The sequence below is a fragment of the Opisthocomus hoazin genome, chromosome 1 (genome assembly GCF_030867145.1).
Source record: "Opisthocomus hoazin isolate bOpiHoa1 chromosome 1, bOpiHoa1.hap1, whole genome shotgun sequence".
NCBI classification, from domain to species: domain Eukaryota; kingdom Metazoa; phylum Chordata; class Aves; order Opisthocomiformes; family Opisthocomidae; genus Opisthocomus; species Opisthocomus hoazin.
In genome coordinates this window covers 26,728,551-26,751,146 of record NC_134414.1, presented here as the reverse complement: position 1 = coordinate 26,751,146, position 22,596 = coordinate 26,728,551, and the positions used below count along the sequence as shown (strand labels likewise).

General features: G+C 38.2%; 1 protein-coding gene across 5 annotated transcripts in view; it reads right to left on the bottom strand.

Moving 5' to 3' along the window:
- The window catches only part of PAN3 (poly(A) specific ribonuclease subunit PAN3), an 82,319-nt gene that overhangs the window by 6,394 nt on the left and 53,329 nt on the right, over positions 1 to 22,596 (bottom strand). For 4 of the 5 annotated variants that reach the window (XM_075419856.1, XM_075419867.1, XM_075419877.1 and 1 more), the window contains 10 exons: positions 22,260 to 22,364; positions 21,688 to 21,745; positions 20,398 to 20,559; positions 20,135 to 20,251; positions 19,935 to 20,036; positions 11,760 to 11,925; positions 11,234 to 11,321; positions 4,350 to 4,489; positions 3,395 to 3,524; positions 342 to 406 (listed from right to left, as the gene is read on the bottom strand). In XM_075419856.1, the coding sequence (XP_075275971.1) occupies positions 342 to 406; positions 3,395 to 3,524; positions 4,350 to 4,489; positions 11,234 to 11,321; positions 11,760 to 11,925; positions 19,935 to 20,036; positions 20,135 to 20,251; positions 20,398 to 20,559; positions 21,688 to 21,745; positions 22,260 to 22,364 (1,133 nt within the window). Of the gene's footprint in view, positions 1 to 341; positions 407 to 1,569; positions 1,819 to 3,394; positions 3,525 to 4,349; positions 4,490 to 11,233; positions 11,322 to 11,759; positions 11,926 to 19,934; positions 20,037 to 20,134; positions 20,252 to 20,397; positions 20,560 to 21,687; positions 21,746 to 22,259; positions 22,365 to 22,596 lie in introns of those variants that run through there. The other variant, XR_012763830.1, reaches the window with a different exon arrangement.

The window sequence follows — 22,596 nt, the reverse complement described above, 5'->3', positions numbered from 1 at the left end:
TGAAAATTAATGAGCTTAGAACCATTATCTACACTATCTGCTACAGTTAAAGCTAGTTATGGGATTTCTCAAAAAACTTTGGTCACTCAGAAGAGACTGCTACAGAGAAACCATAGTAGAAAAATGAAACAACTTTGGCATATCTGTTTGTAGCCTTCTCTTCTCCTTCATTTAAAATTTTGGTCAAAGATGCTTATCTTGTTTTTCTCAAGGCTTCTTAAACACTCACTTATTCACAGGAAAATATGGGGAAACGTTTAGCTTAAATTTACAAGAGAAGAAACCTTGCATTGCAAACTGGGTTTTACATACTCCACACCGTGAAAACAAGCATTTCTTACTCTGGCCTCTCATTGATTGTTCCCAATTTTGCTAGAAGCCTGAACAACCTTCCATTTTGCACCTCCTAGAAAACAAGAAAGAGGTTAAAGTTTCTGAAACATAAAATTAAGACACTTATTTGCAAGATATAGTGATAATACCAATGAAGCACTGTTTATTACAATGATTTATGTATTCTAAGAGGAGGGTATAATTTTTTCAGGAAGAGACCAAATGCATTAAGTTGTGTATCAGTAGCCCAATGCTTATTTTAGCACTTCATATTCAAATTCTAATGTGGAGATTTAACAAGTAGTAACACCTTGCTGCCCCAGCACGAACTGGATCAGACAAACTACTTTGCTGAAACATAAACCTAGTCTCTTGCCAGCCTATACTTACAGGTACGCTAAAATACAGTAAGTTAAACAAGAAGAATATGCTAATATATATAGATATAAATAGTTAGCAAGACCTGCAGAAGTATATAGTTTAATACCTTATTTCAGGTAAAGATGAGAAAGACACATGAGCTATCAGATTTGTTTTTCAGAAATAGTTTGTAGGTCATTATTAGTAAGTGTTTAGCAACAACAATATCAGACTAACAAATTACAATTTGATTCAAATTAAAATTTATTTGAAATACAATTTTGAAAAATATTATTGAAAAATAGTACTTTGAAATTATAATTTTTGGAAATAGTTGTTGCAAAAAAGCTAGAATTTAAGTCTTAAAACAGTATAAACCTGAGTCCATCAATGACAGAGATAAAGAATGAGAATGAGCTCGCATAAAAGACAGAACATTAGAATTACAGATGCTTAGAATACATGCAAGTGAAAAATTCATACATTTTTCCTCATCACTTAAGATACAGTAAAAGAGTTACATCCTAGCTTACATTAGACTGTGGATTAATCTTTTGTTTAAGTAAAAGCTGCTCAAAGCTGTCAGGAAAAAGATTCTCTCCTGACACTATTTATATTGTCCAACTACTCAGCTCTCCAACATTATTCATGCTAAGCTGCATCTCAGTCCATGCATGATCATACTGATTTCAAATGAATTCAGTCTGGAGCAGACTTCTGTGCACAGCTGGGTAAATGAAGTAGGTCAAGGTGATAACAGCTTGACCTCAGACAACCTACAGCTTACAAGATTTCTACTATCAGCCTGAAAACATACAGCAGAATGGCTTGTCCCAGAATTGTAGCTACACTTAAAGACTGACAGGGAAAACTTACCTTATCCAGCTAGTAGAAGTCTATGCAACCTCCAAATAATTTTTCGGTATGTGGCCAAACACACAAAAGCCAAAACCACATCCATGTGAATGCCACTGCCTTGCAGATTCCCAGTTAATGGTGAGGCAGCTGAGCAACAACACTGGCACCAAGTCTCCAGGTGGCCTCGCTGCAGGCTTGGTAGCCTGTAAGGCAGGGAGCTCTTCCACAGAGTGGGTTAGAGGACTTGAAAGACCAAGGCTTTGAATGCTGTGACGTATAGATGATGGGAATATTAAGGTGAGGAAGGAAAGGGATAGAGTAATGGGGTCACTGCCGTATGTAACAAAATATTCATGGCTTCAAGGAAACAAAGTTACTAGGTACATACAAACCACTTCCAGCACCAGAAGCCTCTAAGCTACAGATGATGACATGCTTGGAGAATATGAGGAAGATCATACATGCTAGTCTTGTTCTAATACTCTCCCCTAAGCATCTGCTTCGGGGCAATAATGCAGGGTACCAGGCTAGACTTAAGGGATACTGTAGCTCTGATGTTACTGAGGATGTGGTAGCACAAACAAGTTATACTATGACAGTTAAATAGCAGCTGCTCTTTACCACTGTCAGGCAAACAGCTATTGCCAAACTGGGGGCTATGCAACAACTTGGATTTGTAGTGGCTCTGCTCACCTGTCAGTGATAAGCAACTCCTACAAACAACCTGACTGAAAATGCGGACTGCTTAATGTTGCGTACAGGACAATCTCTATCCTTGTGACGGGAAAAGGTCCACCTGCCCAAAGTTGTGCAGGTACATTGGGCCACCTTAACAAGAAATGACCTTAAACGTCTTCAGAGCAGGAGTAGTGGCTGACTGTCAGAGTGAGCACTGGTTATCTAGAGCTCTGCATCCAAAGTAGATACCACCTTGCTCTTCTACAGGTCTTCAGTTCTGATAGACTTCAATACCTTCCACCAAGGAGGGAAAAATGGTTATCCAACTAGCCAACGGTGGAACATTTCAGAGAACCTGTCCATCAGAATCCCAACCATTGGCTGGTCTTCAAAAAAAAAATTCTCAAGGAGGGTATGTAATGGAAAGGAGTCACAGGACTTGATTAAATCCTTAAAATCTTAATACCCTATCCCACACATCTTCAGTATCACGAAAGCCTTCTGTAATGCACCTCAGCCTTGTTAGAAAATCCTGTGAGCAGTGGCTTCTGATGAGCAGACACCCTTTCCCACTGAACAAATACACACTAACACGGGACAAAGTACATATTTCTTCTGCAGCTAGCACCTGATACCTTGACTGAACTTGATAGACTGACCAAACCCACACAGCAAGAGGTGCACACTTCAGGGAAACTGAGGGTGGCAGCCTTTACCTCCATGATCGAACATTCATTTGGAAAGGAAAACGTATGAGAGGTAAAGGGACACTGGAATCCAAATCTATCCAAGAATTTAAAGCCAGTATTTGTTGCTGTATAATCTCTAGCACAAACTACATGATCTAGTGTGTGATGACGTACATGACCTTGTGACTACTACTTTTTAACCATTCTATAAAGAATATTTTTTCCCCAAGACTGCTGGTAGGACGTGAAGATTTACTTTAAAGGCCAGCTGAGGACATCCTAAAATTAGTGGTTCTTTTAGCCTTTGGACTTTCAATATATTGAGCGCAAAGTTCTCAAGTCCACACACAGATTACTTAGGTTGCTAAACAAACAAAAGGAAAAAACAATAGAAAACATTCCTTCTTGAGGTACAGCTGTAGGAATACTGACTGTATGTCTTCCTGTAGGAATGTAGGAATTACTAAATGATTTACCTTTGCAAGGTCTTCCTCTATAACATCATTTCGCATTTGAGCAGCATCCAACTGAGTATAGAATCGCGCACCAATCATAGGCATGATATCATTTACACTGCGAAGCCTGTTCTGGTCAGTCAGCAAATACCTGTCAAAATATCGCCACCCCAAAAAAGATTACTGAAACACCCTGCAAATTCCAGAGAGATCATCCTATTATGATTTTGTAACTATTTGACCCTGATGTCTATTTAATACACAAAGTTGACAATTGCTGTGTTTCTTAAGAAAATATATTAGTGGATAAAACATGTGTGTTAACTTACATGTATACATCCAGTCAGTTATTTATACAAGATAGGAGTGTACTTTCACGGAACTGTGTAGTTCACCCACTCAAACAGCAAGAACATACTCAAAAAGAGAGAAGATGGGAAGATTCAGACTGTCATGCAATGGTTTTTCAAATGCAGGAGGGGAGAGATTTCTACTTTTCCCTCTTAGGCTGTAAGAGGACAAAGGCTGACTGTACTAAAGAACAACGCAAAATAATACGCAGTCAAGAAAAACTAGCACTCAATCATTTGGTCGAAAAGGCAGTGTGCCTATTTCTCAACACCTTCTGGAACTGTAAGATAAGACTAGCTTATTGCTATGGTAGATAGCAGGCAATGAAACCCAGTACTGAAGACAACATAAAATGCTTGTTTTCTTTAAGCTCATAATTCTTATTAGGCACTTTAACAGCACTTAGTAAAGAAAGGACATTGATTTTATTAGATACAGCATGAAAATACACATTATACAAACAAATTTTAAATTATATTTATCAATGCATTGACTGTGTAGACAACTCAATGACAGCAGTTAAATCTGTAATCTTACTTGCAGCTAAAAATACCATTTGACATTTTCATTTGTATGTTTAAAAAAAGAATTAATTTCCTTTAAAAGATTTATTAAGCAAACTTACAAAATCAGATTCTTCAGATCAGAGGAATAGTTGATTGTCACCAGTTCCATTGCCTTCTGCAAATTCTCTCTCTGAATTCCTGATAAAGAATTGCAAGCCAAAGCCAACACAACTTTCCCCAGGGAGATCAGATCTGCTTGCTAACAGGGAAGACACACATAGATAAGGTTCTTAGTATTGATAAATATTACCTATGGTACTACATGGTGTTTAAAAAGAGACAGTTCTTCAATAACCTTACAAGAATTTAAGCAACTAAATTACGTGCTATTCAAATCATAGTTCAATATAACTGTCCAAGTTGCAGTAGTCAAAAAGTACAGAGTAAAATCTATCCTAACACCTAGCAATTTCTAGGTACTATATTTATCTTTGAATGTCTAGAATTTACCTATTTTTAGCTTAAGGATAGTACCAGAAAGAACGCTCGTGTAGCAAGCAGAAGCTCTGCAAAGAGGTTCTCCTAATCACCCACCTGCTCACTTCTGACGAGTCAGTAAGTTGGCAGCAAATCGAGCAAGTCTTCTTGACACGAGATGCAAAATTACCTATCGAGGATGGCCAGTGTGAAAAGATATGAAGTGCCTGAAATAGCTAGACAGGAACAGGCCTGTATGGCTGACAAATTGAGCATCAGCACATTTTTTGAAAAAACCCTTAAGCGTTACTAAACACTTTCCTTAAAAGTAGAACTGCTCTTAAAAGATGAATGCTGCATACAGGCTGCTTTGCCACAACAGAAAATTCTGTCAATTTTAATAGACAGCCACCAGAAATCATTTTGAACAGCTACACAAGATTTTAAAGCCCACCCCCAAAAACCGGATCCTAATTTACTACCAGACAATGACATTCACAGCAAAAGCTGCCCAATTCTTCCCATGGAAAGGCCTTCAGCTGCACCAAACTTGGCCAAACTCGAAACACCTGCAGCTTTCCATGCTGGATGCCTGCTTCAGACCGAGTTTAAGAAGTCAGCTAGACATACAAATTTACTATTTTCCTGAAGTTTTTTTTTTCTGAGAAAATAATGCATTTTTGCAAAAGTAGAAAAGTGAAAGCTACTAATTATCGAGCACATCAGCTCCATAGTCTGGAGCAAGGCTATGCTGTTTAGAAGAGAACGCAGTCATAGAAGGAATCCACCTTTCGTCATTTCTATAAGAAGGGCCAAAAATTTGGCAGCACTGCAACATTAAAAGTTCTGTTTAGAATTCGGCGGCTTTAGAAAACTACTGGGATGGTGAACATGCCACAGCCCCTCACAGCTCTTCCACCCGGAGAGGTAACCACGCTTGCAGCCTCTGGCTGTCATAGCTGAACAGGGCTTTCCCTGCAGCCACATCTCCCAAATGTTGAGGGACTGAACGAAGAAAACATTTCCAGGTCTTTCAATGTGCTCACTGTTTCCATGTCAAGTATGATCAAGCAGCACAATTTAAACATGGATACACAACATGGCAGAAGTTAAAATGCATGGTACTCTTGTAGCTAATGAAGACAGAAACAGGATGTGGAAAATGAGACAAATATAAGGACAAAGTGGTGGAGAAGCAGATGGGACTGACATTTGCTAGACTCAATCTCCTAAGGAACCAGGAATTCCTGAGTAACAGCATTCACCTGTACTTTGGTAAACAGAAATGAACCAGAGCAACAAACTCCATTTTGCTAGGAACTCACTTGCTTCCACTACGAAGTAGTCAGTTGGAGCAGCAGAGGACACTGCTATAGTACTAGAGGAATCTTGCTGATGCAGTATCTATACAGAGGCATATGTCATCTGGCACAATGGCATTATTATTATTTTCTCTAAAAGACTTAGAAGAAATATGCAAGTATTTGTATTAACCACAATCTTTCCTCTTCCTTTACACTTCCAACTTCTAGTAACTCATAAGGATGTATCCTACACAAATTCTCTATCATCACACAACCCTGAGACAGAAAATATACAACTTCAGGCAAGATCCTATGAAAACAGTCTTCCTTTACATAGGTGTTTTCACAATACAGATTGCATTACATTTTTAAAATGGTTGAGAAAGTGTCTTACATTAACATCAGCCAGGAAATTCTAAATTAAGGCTTTTGGATTTTGAATATTTGACTCACAACCTTAATTTTTGTCTGTTTTGCAAATTACATCTAAAAAAAAAAAACTAGCAGAGATGATATAACACACCACTGCAGCCCCAAACACACACATTTCAAATTACAGTCAATGCTTGAGTTGCAAAAGTGGCTTGGATTCATGCCACTAACTTTAGAAACTTAAACTTCAAGCGATTCAGTTAAGAGTGATTGATTTAAAATATCTGTAATTCTGCAAGACAAGACAATTCTAATTCTGAGCAAGCTGAATTGCTCTGTGGAGGTGCTTCACTATTCACTGACAGCTGAAACCCTGAAAGCAAATGTTATTACAATGCCCAATGTTTGAAGTTTTACAAGTGCACAAAGACAGGCAGTAATTTTCCTATGCAATAGGGGAATCATAACATCTCAAGTTGGAAGGGACCCACAAACACCAGGATTTATGGAAGTCAGATTCGTATTTTAAAGAGGACAAAACTACCATCCACCGACCAACTCTATCCTTGCAGACAGGGTACGCAGTTTCCCAGAAGCCGGGGTACACCATCCTTTCTATACAGAAGCAATCCACAGATGCCTGTTAAGCTCTAGCCTCTGCTCTGAAAACGTCAGATTCAGCTCTTCCTGGTTCTAGGCAGAGAAAGGTTAAAGGAGGCACACAAGAACCACTAGGCCTCCCCGGAGCAGGGACACCAGAAATAAATGCCGTATTCCTGTAGTAGCCTTGCTAGTGCAAGGTACAGATCAACATCAGGTACGATCACTTCCCTGTTTATACTCCGTATCATGCTTTGCACGTATCCATGGATCGCAGCAGTCCCTTTTGCCACAGACCTGCCAGCAGACTTTTGCTATGGTACCTATCGACAGTGACTATTAAGTCATACTAAGTTGATTCTAAACTTCAAGGAAAAGCTTTATACCTTTTAACACAGGCTGCCTTTTGTTCAAAAATGCACCTTGCATGCATCTAATGACGATTTAATTAGCAATTGAATTCATAACTGTAATGTGTATCAACCTATCTTTTTATCTCCTGAAAGCTTTGCTAGTAAAGATTTTATCACCATCGTCTAGTTCATTGACAGAGATCTTAAACAGCATTAGACTAAAAAGCAGCCCCTAGGAGATAACCTCAGAAACAGCACTCTTCATTAATGTCTCCCTGTTATCAAATGAATTTCAAATATGTCAGTGAGCAATTTAAAAGTCATTTGAGTAATTACCCATTCCCTTCTGCATAATTTTTTTTTTCAATATTAAAATGGTATGTGCTACTATGCCAAATGTCCTGGAAATACCTCAGCATTTTATACACTTGGTTTTATCAGCCAGACATGTAAGCTAGTCAAATAAATCTTATTTTTTACAAGATCTATTCTCCATAAACTCTTTGAAACTGACATTACTTCTTTGTTTATCCTGTTCCACTGCTTTACTTGGATCAGTATCAACTCATCCACTCTACAATTCTGTGGATTCACTTATCCTTTTAAGTTCTGGAATTGCACTTAGAAGTCCCTCCAAGTTCATAGGGGTTTTTTTATTATTTATTTTTTTAAAGTCAACATTAATACTTCAAATGCCTCTTCAGCTAGTTTCTTTACATGGGGAGGTATATGTGAAAGTTATACTGGTTTACCAAATTAAAAATATTCACTTTGAGCAAATGTAACCTTGTAGCCCTCATTAAATCAATAAAACTTATGTTTTCATTTCACATGGAGAAGGCTCACCTTCATTTTATTCCAAATACAGAAATATTTATTAAACCTTTCTGCTGTTTCCTACATCCCCATTTACAGTTTTCCCATCTGTAGCTCTTAACTGACTGACACATGACCTAAGGATTGGGGGGTGGGAATTGGTGTGCTGGAATTTATATAGGTTTAAGACCTTGTTTTTAATGCAAGCAGACATTTTTCTTCATCAATGACCTGGATGAAGAGTTAGAATGTACCCTCAGCAAGTTTGCTGATGATACCAAACTGGGAGGTGTGGTAGATACACCAGAAGGCTGTGCTGCCATTCAGCGTGACCTGGATAGGCTGGAAAACTGGGCAGAGAGGAACCTGATGAGGTTCAACAAAGCCAAATGCAGGGTCCTGCACCTGGGGAGGAACAACCTCATGCACCAGTAGAGGCTTGGGGTGGACCTGCTGGAGAGCAGCTCTGCGGAGAGGGACCTGGGTGTTCTGGTGGACGACAGGTTAACCATGAGCCAGCAGTGTGCCCTGGCTGCCAAGAAAGCCAATGGGATCCTGGGGTGCATCAAGAAGAGCGTGGCCAGCAGGACGAGGGAGGTTCTCCTTCCCCTCTACACTGCCCTGGTGAGGCCTCATCTAGAGTGCTGTGCCCAGTTCTGGGCTCCCCAGTTCAAGAAAGATGAAGAGCTACTGGAGAGAGTCCAGCGGAGGGCTATGAGGATGATGAGGGGACTGGAACATCTCCCCTACGAGGAGAGGTTGAGGGAACTGGGCTTGTTCAGCCTGAAGAAGAGAAGGCTGAGAGGGGACCTTATAAATGCCTACAAATATCTGAAGGGTGGGTGTCAGGAGGATAGGGCCAAGCTCTTTTCAGTGGTGCCCAGTGACAGGACAAGGGGCAATGGGCACAAACTGAGGCACAGGAAGTTCCGTCTGAACATGAGGAAGATCTTCTTCCCTCTGAGGGTGACGGAGCACTGGCACAGGCTGCCCAGGGAGGTTGTGGAGTCTCCTTCTGTGGGGATATTCAAGACCCGCCTGGACAAGGTCCTGTGCAGCCTGCTGTAGGTGACCCTGCTTCGGCAGGAGGGTTGGACTAGATGACCCACAGAGGTCCCTTCCAACCCCTACTATTCTGTGATTCTGTGATTCATATTTCATTTACCTCTTTTTAACTTCCCTTATTTTTGCCTTTATTTAACTCCTAAATGATCATATAAATTAGTGTGTGCTTAACACAGATTGTAAAGAATAACTGCATTCCTCTTACATAGCCCCTCACTGTTCTGGCCAAACTCTTCCCTATCTATATTAACAATGGGAAATACCCAGAAAGTGACAAATGCTAACAAAAATACCTTCCCTCCATTGAAGACAGCAACAAGGAAATGCACATTAGCTGGGCAGTAAACTAAGAGATAACCTGAATTTTCAACAGTCACAGGAGTCCCAGAGGAATTCAGGAACTGGGTCATGGATCGAGAGGAAAAAGGACAAGCAGCAGCTGTTATTTTGTAATTTTATCTGGCTAGGGCAAACAAAGGTAGGGGATGATAAATGACTCCTGAATTTCAAGGAATGAACTCATTCCAGAATCTCTTCGTGCACAAAATGCATAGCAAAAGCCCAGCCCTTCCAGAAGAAGCGACAACAAAGAAGGCAATAATATATTTTCTAACGTCGGTTCAGATCTTCCAAACTATGTACGTAAGAGTACTTTTTTTCTGGTTTAGCAGTGATACCTGAACAATTTGGATACTCACAATGTATAAAACATGAAAAAACACCCCCCCCTACACAAAATTAGGCATTAGCAAGCAAGTTAGTTGCCAAGTGTTGGGCTGCCACGGTGGTAAATGCTTTTGACAGATTCGTGTACCTGTGAGTATTTTTAGATTTGTACCTCCAAGTACATTAAGCGTTTTGCTTTAAAATTACTTCAGTGTCATAATACCTCAGGAAGATCTTTCCCAGTTGCAATTAGAATAAATTTAAAGAACTGTTTAAAAAAAACCCAACTCATTACATTTTTAGGCATAGAATCCCTCACTTGCACATATTTCTATCTTCTCTCAGCTGTTTGCCACTAAATGATTACTAAAAGCCCACTGATATGTAGCTGGGCAGGTGCGAAATCCTTTGATATGGTCAAAGTATACTGAAAATTGCTTTAGTGTAACATTCAAAAAAAGCTGCTATGTTCTAAGACATGGTCTCTAATAAGCTAGTTTCTGCCTGACCAAAGTTCATATATTTCATTTATTACTGGAAGACTGTGAGTGAGCAATTTTTTCACAGTGAATAAGCTCAATTAACGAAAATAAATTAAAGCCAACTCCCTACTGTAGTCTTTCACTCCCATTACAGACAGGGTATGTGATGACTGCTGAAGCAATGTACTTTACCCTGAGGGGAAGTTAGGGAAAGCGGCACTCCTGTACACAGTGATGATCCAGATGACTGTGGAACTGTTTTTTGAAGTCTAAAGGGATTCTTCTTAATTCAGGAATTATGCAGAGTCCACTCTTCAGAGGACACCAGGAGAGCACAATAGAACTAGAAGCTTAAAATAAAGCTACACTAGAACCTTTTAGGAGCAAGAAGGCCTAAGTGCAGTTATTTCAAAGATCTCTTACTCCTCTGTGAACAGGTATTCAACACCGTTATTTTTGTTAAAAGAAGAAAATAGAAAGCAGAGCAAAAACTGTTACTGAAGCATTATTTTTTGATCTCTAAAACTAAATGTAAGACTTTTCTTCTCCTTCCTTTAGAAATCCATATTTCCAACCACTTCTGACTTAAGTTTATTAAGTACTAATAGTTTAACATGTTTGGTGAGTTTGCTGGAATTTTAGGAACAGAAGACAGCAAAATGAGCTTTCACATTTCTAAATTGCAAGCAAATTTGAATAAGGCACGGCAGAACCAAGATCAAATCAGGAATGAAAAAATACAGTTATTTAGAGACAGATATACTGGACTACAGTTTAATTAAAACATTTGTCTTTCAAAAGGAATCACACTGGTTTTCAGTACTCCCTGTGCCAACTCACCAACCTAACTACAGTGCTGTTGTCTTACCTGAAACTGAGCCATTAATGCCAGCGGATTATTTTGACTGTTGTCAAATGTCAAAACATCAAAGATCCCAACACAATTAACTCGTAACCTTTACGAAGAAGAGGAGAAAACGAAGAAGTGTCATTAAATTTTGTTGGTTACTCAATTTTTCCTCTAGCATTCACTGAATGCTTTATACGACAAAAAAAAAAGTCATCAGTACTCAGCAAATTACTGTGAAGCAGAAAATACTAATTCTATCTGATAAAATGCAACAGACATTCTTCAGTTTACAAATAAATCGACAAATTTCTAAACTGTCAGTCATGAATCTGAACAGTACTTTGAGGATATTGCGTTAGTCTTCCCAAAATATGTTTAGAAAGAACTTTAAAAATGAATACATACTAAAACTTTTTTTGTCTCGTGCCAGATAAAAGTAACAGAACTTTCTAGTTACACTTTGCTAGTTCCGTAACAGGTGAATGGTCAGCAGCTACCATGAATACAGATCACTGTACACAGTGAGAATGAATGCTTTCATTACCTTGTTTTGCCCGTTACCAGAATTTTTGTTGGATCCATAACTCGGCACGCCAGTCCTGCTGTATGAATGGTCCGTAATGCAGAGCTGAGCTGCACAATATATGCCCATATCAAAGATTCTGGAAGCAATCCAGCGTGCTGCCGTGGTAGAGGTCCATCATGCTGTCCTAGAAACAAAATGTTGTAAGCGTCAACAAAAAGCTACTACGTAAAACTAAAGTTAGTGCATTTTGAATTACACAATTAATTCACATACTCCTTTCATTCAACTCTTAACGGTCCTTGAAAGACTTATCTCTTGTGCTTTAATGGTTGGGTTGGGGCTTTTTTTATTTGCTAGGTTCAGATTGGGTTTTTTGGGAAAGAGACCACATTTTAAAATGCCGACAGCTCATTAGGCATTACTATTTTCACTCTCGCATTCGGGAAAACTATGCTGATTTTTAAAGTTTAGGATGAATAATCACTACAAAAAGAGCTCTGATTAGAAATTGCTGTAAGTGGGTGGTACATTAAAATACACAGGTACTTCAGAACAAAAATGCCAGTTTTCTGAACAATGAGCTTGTACCACAACAGCTACAACAGACCCTGTTTTACCTCCTTTACTGCAAGAAGGCTTACAAATTAAACATTCTCTATCATCTGATCAAAGTAACAAACCAGTTTCAAATTACATGGAGAAATCGGACTGGAAGATTTGGTGGCTAAACATCACCAACCACAACTTCACGTACATTCTGCTGTGACCCAGCTACTAACGAGTCATCACTGCATGACCCCTGTTCAATGGGCCACATGAAAGCAATGTATCTCTCCCCTTCCAAACAGATTTGTAGTCCTGCTTTCAAAAGTAAAACTAATTCTTCGCAAACACACACCCAAATTCTACAAGCCAACCTTTTCTGAGTAGTACTGAGCCAGAGATTAAAAAAAATAACAAGATATAGGTAAAAAATGTTATTTTTAGTAAGATGCATGTAATACAAAGAAGTTTCTACTGTTTGTGTGACACAAAGCCAAAGTAAGAGAAGAAAATACATACAGAGTAAGACAGCGCATCTCGATTTTACAAAACATGCTAGGCATTTCATGAGGTTGCCTTACTACTGATTTTGCTCATTTTGAGACCAATGTCATCATCAGTATTCAGTAAAATCATGTAAGCATCTAATTCAGTTGTAAACTGACTGCATTCCTCTCCTCCAAACATTTGTTTTTTGTTTTTTTTGTTTTTATTTTTTCCTCTCCCTACAGAAGTGTATCACCATCTGTGCACTTGCTCAAAACAGGTTTGTGTATGTGTGTGCTTGCATGTGTACGCACAAACACACACCAATGTATGCAAGAGTTAGAAAAGGAAACACATTACTGAAAAAATTTTACTTAGAAATTTTCCCAATTTTGGTGTGATGGGCTGGGAATGTTCCCAGCTTTCATATCTGAGCTTTTGTTTGTTTTGAAACTTTAGTTCATTTCTCAGGTTTAAGGTTCTTTGGTTTAAATTACAAAGATCAAGACACTGATTCCTTTAAATAGCAATAAGCTTGGCATGTCTACTGAAGGCTGAGTAAAATGAGATATTCTTTGTTTTTTCTGGCCTCCTGATGAATTATTATGCAAATCACTTCCCACAAACCAGCATACCAGAAGTCTTATGTAGCAAACTTTTTTCCCCTCATGATTCTCTCTTCTTAAGCATGACAAAAATTATGATACAGAACGACTGAGGAGATATAACCTCCTTTATTAGTTGAGGCTCCTTCTCTAGTTACTACTTGCTATAGAATACACTTTACATTTGGTAAATAGCACTGCATGTGATATGTTTAACAGGAATGCGTATGGACACTATAAGACAGAGTTACATCTGTATGAAATAAATACGTCGAGAACAGAAATGTTGCTAAAATATCTTAAAGAGAGAGAAAAGCAAAAACTTGGGGGTTGTTTTTCTGCATGCAATTTAACAACAGCACTTGCCCTTTGATTTCCAGATAATGGCAACGTAACCAAGAGAATTTTCAACATACAGTGAAAAGCTGAAAGATCTAGAGTTCAACACAGCTTCTCCCCTCCATCAGAAAAATCTCAATCAAGCAACATTTTACTACTGGAAAGACTCCCTTGAGGCTACAGCTGAGTCTAGGCTGCTGCTTGCAGACTGGCTGGCTGCACCTCACGTTCCCATACACTAAAGTACAAGCTAAAGCACTGGAAGAATCAGTTTTGAAATGCCCTCTTACATATTTATCTGTTTAAAACAAGTCAGATTAAAAGCAGTTCGGCTTGCTGCAATGCTGATTGCAATGCATGTCACATGAGGCCCATCACACCTGCCACAAATGGCACCTGAGCAAGGATTCAAGGAGATAAGACCCAAAAGCTCACTCTACAGGCAAAACACACAGCTGAAAATTTTCCAAACATGCTGAACATAGTGGAAAACATCACAAGAATATAAGAAACCATTACAAAAATAATCAGGATTTCAAAGGTTTCATGGTTGATTTGAAAAAGGTTTCCTACCACAGGCTCAATCCACAGCCACACATGCAAAATTTCAGGTTCTATTCTTCCCACCTACTGCAGGGTAGACTCAGCTCTGCCACTACTTTCATCTCTGAGATGCAGAGCATAGATACTAAAGGAGAAGATTAAAAATGTAAAACCTGCCATTTCAAAAACACAGGTTATCCATTATGTTTCCCTGACGAGTTAAGATAAAATTCATTGCTAACATTTTTATTTATTTATTTCTAAATTCTGTGGTATGATGTTCTTAATGGAACAAGAAGTGTACCCTTTGCATTGGTGTGCACGTGTATACTACTTTTCTGTTTGTTAAAAAAGCATTCAAATGAAATTCAGTTCCCCAGAGCAAGGATAAACTCAGGGATAGTCCCAGGCTGCGAAGAGTGGGGACCACCGGCAGTAGCACCTGTTTTACATCACCAGGAACACTGTCAGAAAGCATCCTAACAAACAGCAATTCTCAGACAGTTATGAAAAGAAAAAAAAAAAAAAAATCAGAAGCCCAATAAAAGATATAGCTGCTCACTAAACTGAACCTCTCAGGCCTGTAAATCAGTCTTTTATACTGAGAACTGAATTGTTCAGTGTTTGCTTGGTGTTTCTAAGTACTGAACGTAATATAAATGCAGTAGCCTTCATTTCTCCCCCTTCTCCAGGGAAACCTGGGTTTCGGTTTTATATTTCCCAACTTTCAATATACAGAAAGGTTCAGAAGTACTAATGCAGCACTACATTTTGTAAAAAAATCTGAAGATACTGAGAACTTGAATTTACTTTGAAAAAGTTGCAGCTTTTGGCAAAGGAATTTTAGGATCATTATTAGTCATATTTTGTCCTCAACAATATCATGTTGACTTTCAATATTCATACATTCTTTCTCCTCATCATAGCCTAAGTACACAACTCACTCCCTTTGCAATGGAAGAGGCATTTTATGAAAAAGCATTCAGCAACTGGGGATGCAAAAACTGTAAAGTCAGCAGTGAAGTCCATTTTTGTGCATTACGTACTGCTATTAATGTCTCCAAAGGAAAACAAGGTCTAGGAAATTTGCCTATCTTGATTAGAAAGTATTTGTTTGCTGAAAAGCAGAATCTGTGATGCTGAAAACTACTATTAACAGCATGTACACCAGCGCTTAATTACTCAGTGTTTTTAATAAGCAGACCAAAGGACATATCAAAGGCATGCTTATCTCTGCCAACCACAAAAACTCATCAGGACAAAGAAAAAACCTTACTGGCAGCAGTGGATAGTTACTGTTAGTCTGCCAGGATTTTCTAGCTAATAGTTTTGAAGTATGTACATTCAGAACGTGGTTTACCATCTGATTATCGGACTGTTAAGGACAACATTCCAGTATTTTCGGGTTAACTTGCTAATTTAAAGATAATCTCACTTCTGCAGAGACTAATGCACTAACATGTACTATAATCTGAAGTTGAGAAATATCAGAAAGGTGGAAGAAAACCAACAAGTTCCAGAACAACAGATTTAATGTTTACATACTTTCAATAGTAATAAATGTATTGAGGAAATATGAGGGATGAGAATCAAACAAAAAGGAACTTTTCAAATAAATGTACTCCAAGTAACAGTTAACCGAAAAGTCAGACTCCTGATTTTAAATCTTGTGTAAATTTAGTAAAATATGACAGAAAAATATTGGATTATCACACTGTACCACCTGAAGAAAGAGGATATTTCATGGCATGAAGAACACAAGCAATAAATTTTACAGCATTCAGAAGTAACAAAGACATTAATTTACAGTATACATATAAATATAAGCTGCTATTTTTCCACACACACACCCCCCAAATCCCTTCCAAAGTAGTTCTGTAACAGGCTCTATAAATAACATCACAAAGAAAAAACCCAAGACTGACCACACTGACAGTGACATGCAACACAGCTATGTAGACCATAAACCTCATCTTTTAACTGTCAGAGTCTCATGTTGCCAACTGGAGTGTTCAACATAAATAAGGTTGCATACCTGAAATCAAATTCTCTGAGTTCACTGATCAGGTTCACAGTGTTGTGCCTCCTAAAACCTTTAAAAGCAATTGTACTAATCTGGGCCTCATGTTGCAGAGTACCCAACTTCCATCCATTCCCCTGCTTCTCTTGGGAGTCTCCTCTAGGCAGGCAGACGGCCAAGAAACTCTGTGAGGGGATGGAGAAAGGATCTGTGAAGGCAGGCAATTCTGAGAAATCAAGTTATAGGTATGCAATCTTATTTTTCTCTCTTAAATTGCTCCTTCTACTGAGGACCAGACTAGAAAGCAGCAGTTACCAAAAAAAAAAAAAGGCCAAAGCAAAGATGTGCAGAAAGATTTGGCAAAATTCGGGAATTTCATGGGACTTTTTTTTTCTAATTTATCTAATAAAAAGACTGGAAGAGCAGGTAATGAGAAGTGCGACAGGTAGGAGAGAGTTATCCTTCCTTACCTAAGCCTGTAAGTTCTGCCACAACAGTTCATTTTAATTAAATAATACTTTGGTTTGGCTGATAGAAATTGATGTCTTATTTCCAGTTTCAAAGACCATTCCTGCCTACAGACGGAAGCTGTAATAGGTCAAATAAACAGTTCAGATAGCCCACTAGCCTGTTTTATAGACACATACACTAAGATCAGAACAATGCTTGGATTAGATACCTGAGTGTATGAACATACACAAATAAAATATTCTACTAGCCTCCAATGATTTGCGGCTCAGAGAACTCCTGAGCTAGAGACAGTGTCTGCAGTTAACAGTCCTCAAGTATTTCTTCTCCATGAGTGAGCCCACTTTCCCCTTGAACCCAGGCAAACATCCACAATAATCTTTGACAAAGCTCCATGGCTTAATTATCTTTACCCAGGTCTTGAATTTGCTACCTGACTAATTTCATTTGTCAGTCCCCAGTTTCAGGCTGGATGAAAGAGCAAGCTATTATTGCTTATTCTTTTTTTCTTTATCCCAGATGGTTTTTCAGACACCTACCATATTCCAGTAATTTTTAACCCCATCATACTCCTGTCCACTTTTAAAAGCATGAAAAGTTCTACTCCACTTTGCTGTTCTTCATATAGAAGATGTTCCATGACTTTGACCATCCCTGGCACTTCTTCGACTTCTTTGCTGTTCTTCTACTCCCTTCAAAATGTGTAAGGAGGACTACAACTACAGACAGCATTCTGATGCACCCACATTTTGAATACAATATCTTTTATTTCGTTATTTACTCTTTTCTTAAAACAATCCATTTTCTATTTACTGCTATTCAGCAATAGGACAATACTTTCCTCAATCTACTTAACTATAGCCCCACATCTATTACTGCGTGGTAACAGCCACAGAAGCCACCACTTCATGTTTAAAGCTAGAGTTATGTTAAAAGCTAGAGGGGGGTGGACTAGATGACCCACAGAGGTCCCTTCCAACCCCTAACATTCTGTGATTGTGGTTCTGTTTTCCCTTCATCACATCAGTTTACATTACATCACCTGCTAGATTATTGCCAAGAGTCCCAGTCTTGTAAGATCCTTCTGCAATCCATCACAATCGGCCTTTGTTCTTAACAACCCAAATAATTTGATATTATCAGCAAACTTTGACAGACCATTATTCATCTTCAGTGCAAATAAGTGGATGTGTTAAGAAATACAAGTCCCAGCACATATTCTTGTGAGACCCCAACAGTGACCTCCCTTCACTGTGAAAATCAACTGTTCACTCCTACTCTGTTTCTTACCTTCTAACCAGTTATTCAACTAACTGGTGACTTTCTCTTATCTCATCGTCACTTCGTTTCTTTTAGAGACTCTGACGGACTTCACTGAAAATCCAAGATCTTATCTACTGGATTTTCCTTCAAAGAACTTTGACAGATTAATGAGACGTTGACTGCCTTTAGGGGAGCAAAACTGAATTCTTTTCCAGTGTGACAAAAGAATGTATCCCCAAGAATTTTATTATAACTTCTATTATTTTATCTAGAACAGACATCATTCTTCTGTAACACTCTAGGGAGGTACAAAAACGTAACAACGACTGATTGACATGGAAATTTAAAACCATAGGTGGGAGACACTCATAAGTCTAGTCCTGAACATTAAGAGTCATTAACCTGGCAGTAGGCATTCCAGGTTTATCCTGTCAAATTAGTTTCACATCAGGCTCACTGAATTTGTATCTGCATTCTTTGACTTGCCACAGGATATCACAAGTCAAACTAGGGTTTCTTCTGCCTGAGACAGTACCACCAAAACCAATGGTGGAATTCAAGATCTCACCTCACTTATACTCGTCAGCTCAGTGCAAAGCCCATAGGAATTATTCAGTATATAAGGGATCTACAAGCCTTTGAATGTATTTACACACTACCCATCCATTATACTCTGATCTACCAGATAGACAAGTAAAGTTTTCCATGTCAACCTTTGAAACAGATTGAACTCGCAGCTAAAGGCTCTAATGTCAAAAGGCATAAGAAAGAAGAAACTTTAGCTTTTGCTTCTCTTTATACACTGGCAGCCTGAAGACGTTTAGGGAACATCTACTCTAATAAACAAACAAGGCCAGGTCATAGTCCTCTGGTTGCCCCTACTGCTGGATCTTATTTCAGGGTTGGTCCTGCATCAAGCAGGAAGTTGGATCAAGTGAGCTCCAAGGGCACCTTCCTACCCTAAATCTTTCTGTGATTCCATTCAGCTGAGACCATCTCTTTCTTAGCATGGCACTGGGTTTTAACAGCTTTGGCCCGCTATGTTCCAGACAACACCTGGCTACAGTCTGTGGGACTGCATGGATCATGCACTGGTCCTAAGAGCCAGTATGATAGCCAGCATACTGTTTTGGAGGGGAAGAGGCTTTAACCATACGGATATGAGCTCTGCTGGGTGACTTGCTGAGCCACAGACCATGCTATGACAGATTTTATTTATGAATATAGATGTAGCTTTAGTGACTCCTTTGAAGCCACAGTATAAATCTGAAAAAAATTAGACCTACGGTGTGAAGTTTGTGTCTGAAAAGAATATGTTACCAGGATTTCTCAAGTCATTTCTTGTCTTAACTAGTACTTTGCATTTCAAAACATTAAATAAAGCACTATCGAATTAGTCCTCATGATACTTTATGAAGAGAAAAAAAAAAAAATAGTAAGTGGAGGGCACCTGAACAGCAAGTATCAAATTGACACAGCATATGTCTTATGATTTTGGAAACATCTCTAACATGTCAGGTGTCACCCGGTGACAGATCTGCGATTAGGACCCCAGAGTTCCTGACTCCCAGTCCTGTTCAAACTTACTTCCCTGTCAAACAACTCTAATTCCCTTACAAACTGATGTCAATTTTGCAAATTAGTCATGTCAAATGTGACCAGAAAAGTAAATTGTTAATTGTTAAGACTTTTACCTTAGCTTTTAACTCTAGTTACAATTATCTGTTATTAAAAAAAAGAAAAAAAAAATCAGAAATTTTACAAATAAAAACTGAAAAAGAGTTCTCTGAACCCAATCAGCTTGTGATACGACAGAATTGATTAGCTAAAAAATTAAGTTGAATTGACTATTTCTGGCCAGGTATTTACTGCTTAAGTATTGGAAATAGTTCACAGAATCACTGTATGACAATGTATTTTCCTTACCCCATTTTCGTTTTGTGAAATAGGCATCAGCACTAGGATCATTGAAGTGTCTGCTCATCATGGTCTCTCCTCCAGCATGAAAATCATATGCAAACACCAGAGCTTAAAAATAGAAACATGTGACAATTAGTAACTCTAGCATATTTAGAAAAAAAGTCTCAACAAATCAGTTGGGGAAAAAAAAAAAACAAAAAACTTACAATGTTCTCCAAATGCTTTAGTGGTAAACACTTCACGCAAAGTTACTATATTTGAGTGCTGAATTTTTTTCCACATGTCAACCAATACCATACACTTTGTGTTAACAAGACGAAAACCTAGAAAAGAACAACCACCATGATTTAGAATGTAATGTTCTGGGGAAGAATTTTTTACTTTAACTACTGAAAAGCAACCAGATGTTAAAATATGACTAGCATGCTTAGGAACGCTGGTTCTATTGAAACAACTCGATTTTTCTCACCATGTATCCTCCGAAGGCAATATGGCAGGTCATCTTTACTATTTACAGCTTTATAGCATGACGTAATGTACCCAAAGTTGCTTGTTTTCTGTATCCGATTGGGTGGTGGCAGTGGTTCCAAAGGAAAGAGACTATGGTAGCTGTCCACTTCCGCAGGAACTGCTAAAATCCGTTTATACACAGAAACATATTAGGCTTCAGTTGACTTTAAGAAAGTTATTACATTAGCAGAGAAGATCAAAATCACTGTCATTAATATGTAAAATCTTTGCACAATCTTTTAGGTGCACGTAAAGTTAAAATTCACTATTTTTGCTTTAGTACCAGTACACAGGTTCCTGGAAGAGATTCCACAGAGCTAAAATAACTGTCTTCAGAAAAAAGTTACACCAAGTACTATCAACAGAATGGACACACAGTTCCATCTGCCATTTTCTCATTTGCCTTAAAAATTGACCCTTCCCAACGACCTTTCTTTGCTGTTTTTTTTCCTGCATAGATTCATAAATAAACACCAATTTCCATACAGACTTCATACCACTGTAAGAACCCCGTTTTCATCACAAAAAAGCAAGTATGAATCTTACATGTTTTAACATACTGGTTTAGAAAACAGAGAGGTGCTGAAGGTTTATAAATCAGATTAAGACATTACCCTTGCAAGAAGATATATACTTGTACTTCATCTGGATTAGTAAATTAAACTTCATTTTTTTACTGTATCATTGTCATATTTAACGCACATTTGACAAGTAAGGATACCACAACCAAAAGAAGCCATCTATTTAAATCAAGTTGAACAGTCAATTGTAAATTCTCCAAAAGTCAAATTACAATGAACAGTATATGCTTCTCTTGCCTGACAACTAGTACAAAGCCTTCTCTGACAATACCAGACAATCCACTGTAAAACCAACTAATTTGCTAGTTTATATACAGCCTTTGAAAATATATCCATCATTCAATATGTACAAAGTAACACAATACTGTTCTTCACAAGAAGAATTTGCCTTAATTTTTTTCCCTTCTCAGCAATTTTAACTATTTCCAACCATTAAGGGGTTTCAAAAAAAAAAAAAAAAGAAAATTACAGAAAAAAAAAATAGAAGCATGAAACAAATTTCATATTTCTGAAATATTTTGTATCTGGTTATCCAAGCCCAGGCTGATGATTAAAGCTTCCCGAAAAAATAAAAACAGGTGGTGTTTTTTGCAAGATGTTGTTAATATCGTTGAATACGCATGGTTGCAGAAAATACAATCACAGTTTAGTTTATAAGAAACACTTACCAGGAATATCAGCCTGATCAATCTGGGCCATAGTTATTAAGTGTCTGTTGATCAGTTCCTGAAGAACAAATTAAGTCAAGTCTTGAACATTATAATTGAGATCATCATGTTTGATAAATTAACAGTACACCGTCTTTGAAGTACCACCTACTCATACTAAAACTGGGAGTTGATGCAAGTGTCAAGTTGATGCAAGCCAGCCCTCAGAGCAGGGGACTTATCAAACACCTGCATACACTTTCATTTCAGTGAAAGGCTTTAAAACTGGATAGGATCACAGCTTAAAGGAATGCTACATAAACAAACTCATGCACACCAAAACAACACACAAGGAGTAAGAATACTTAGCTGAATAGTAAATCATGACGTGCAGTTTAGACTGTAGTCACATATGCTGCAACCTGCCCCCATCCTCTGTTGTACTCCGTACATTACAGGACTCGATTTTTTAAAATTCTCCACAGGGAAAATGGACTGCACAGATTTTGAGTGGCTACTTCTTTTCTACTATTAGCGATTTTCTAGTTTTTGCCAAGACACACAATTTTCCTTTCAATTCTCTATCATCTTACCTGTCTGAGCTCATCTGCCATGAAGAAGGAAGGTGCATTTGCTTTTGGCTGCATGTAAGCAACGTGAGGTGCAGCTGGATGGTAAATATGGTAGTTTGGAAATACCTGAAAACAAAACATTTTAAGAAGCAGTTTAAAATACTTAAGGATAGGTAAAACAGAGTTTTGTCACCCTTTTAGTTTGAACTACTGAACTACGAAGTCATCATGCATAGTACTGTCACAAACACAGTCGGACACATTACAATTTCCTTACGTCCTATTCACTACTAATGATTTCAAGGGGAGGGTGTATGTTTATGTATGTACATAATTATTTTAACATTTTTGTAACTGC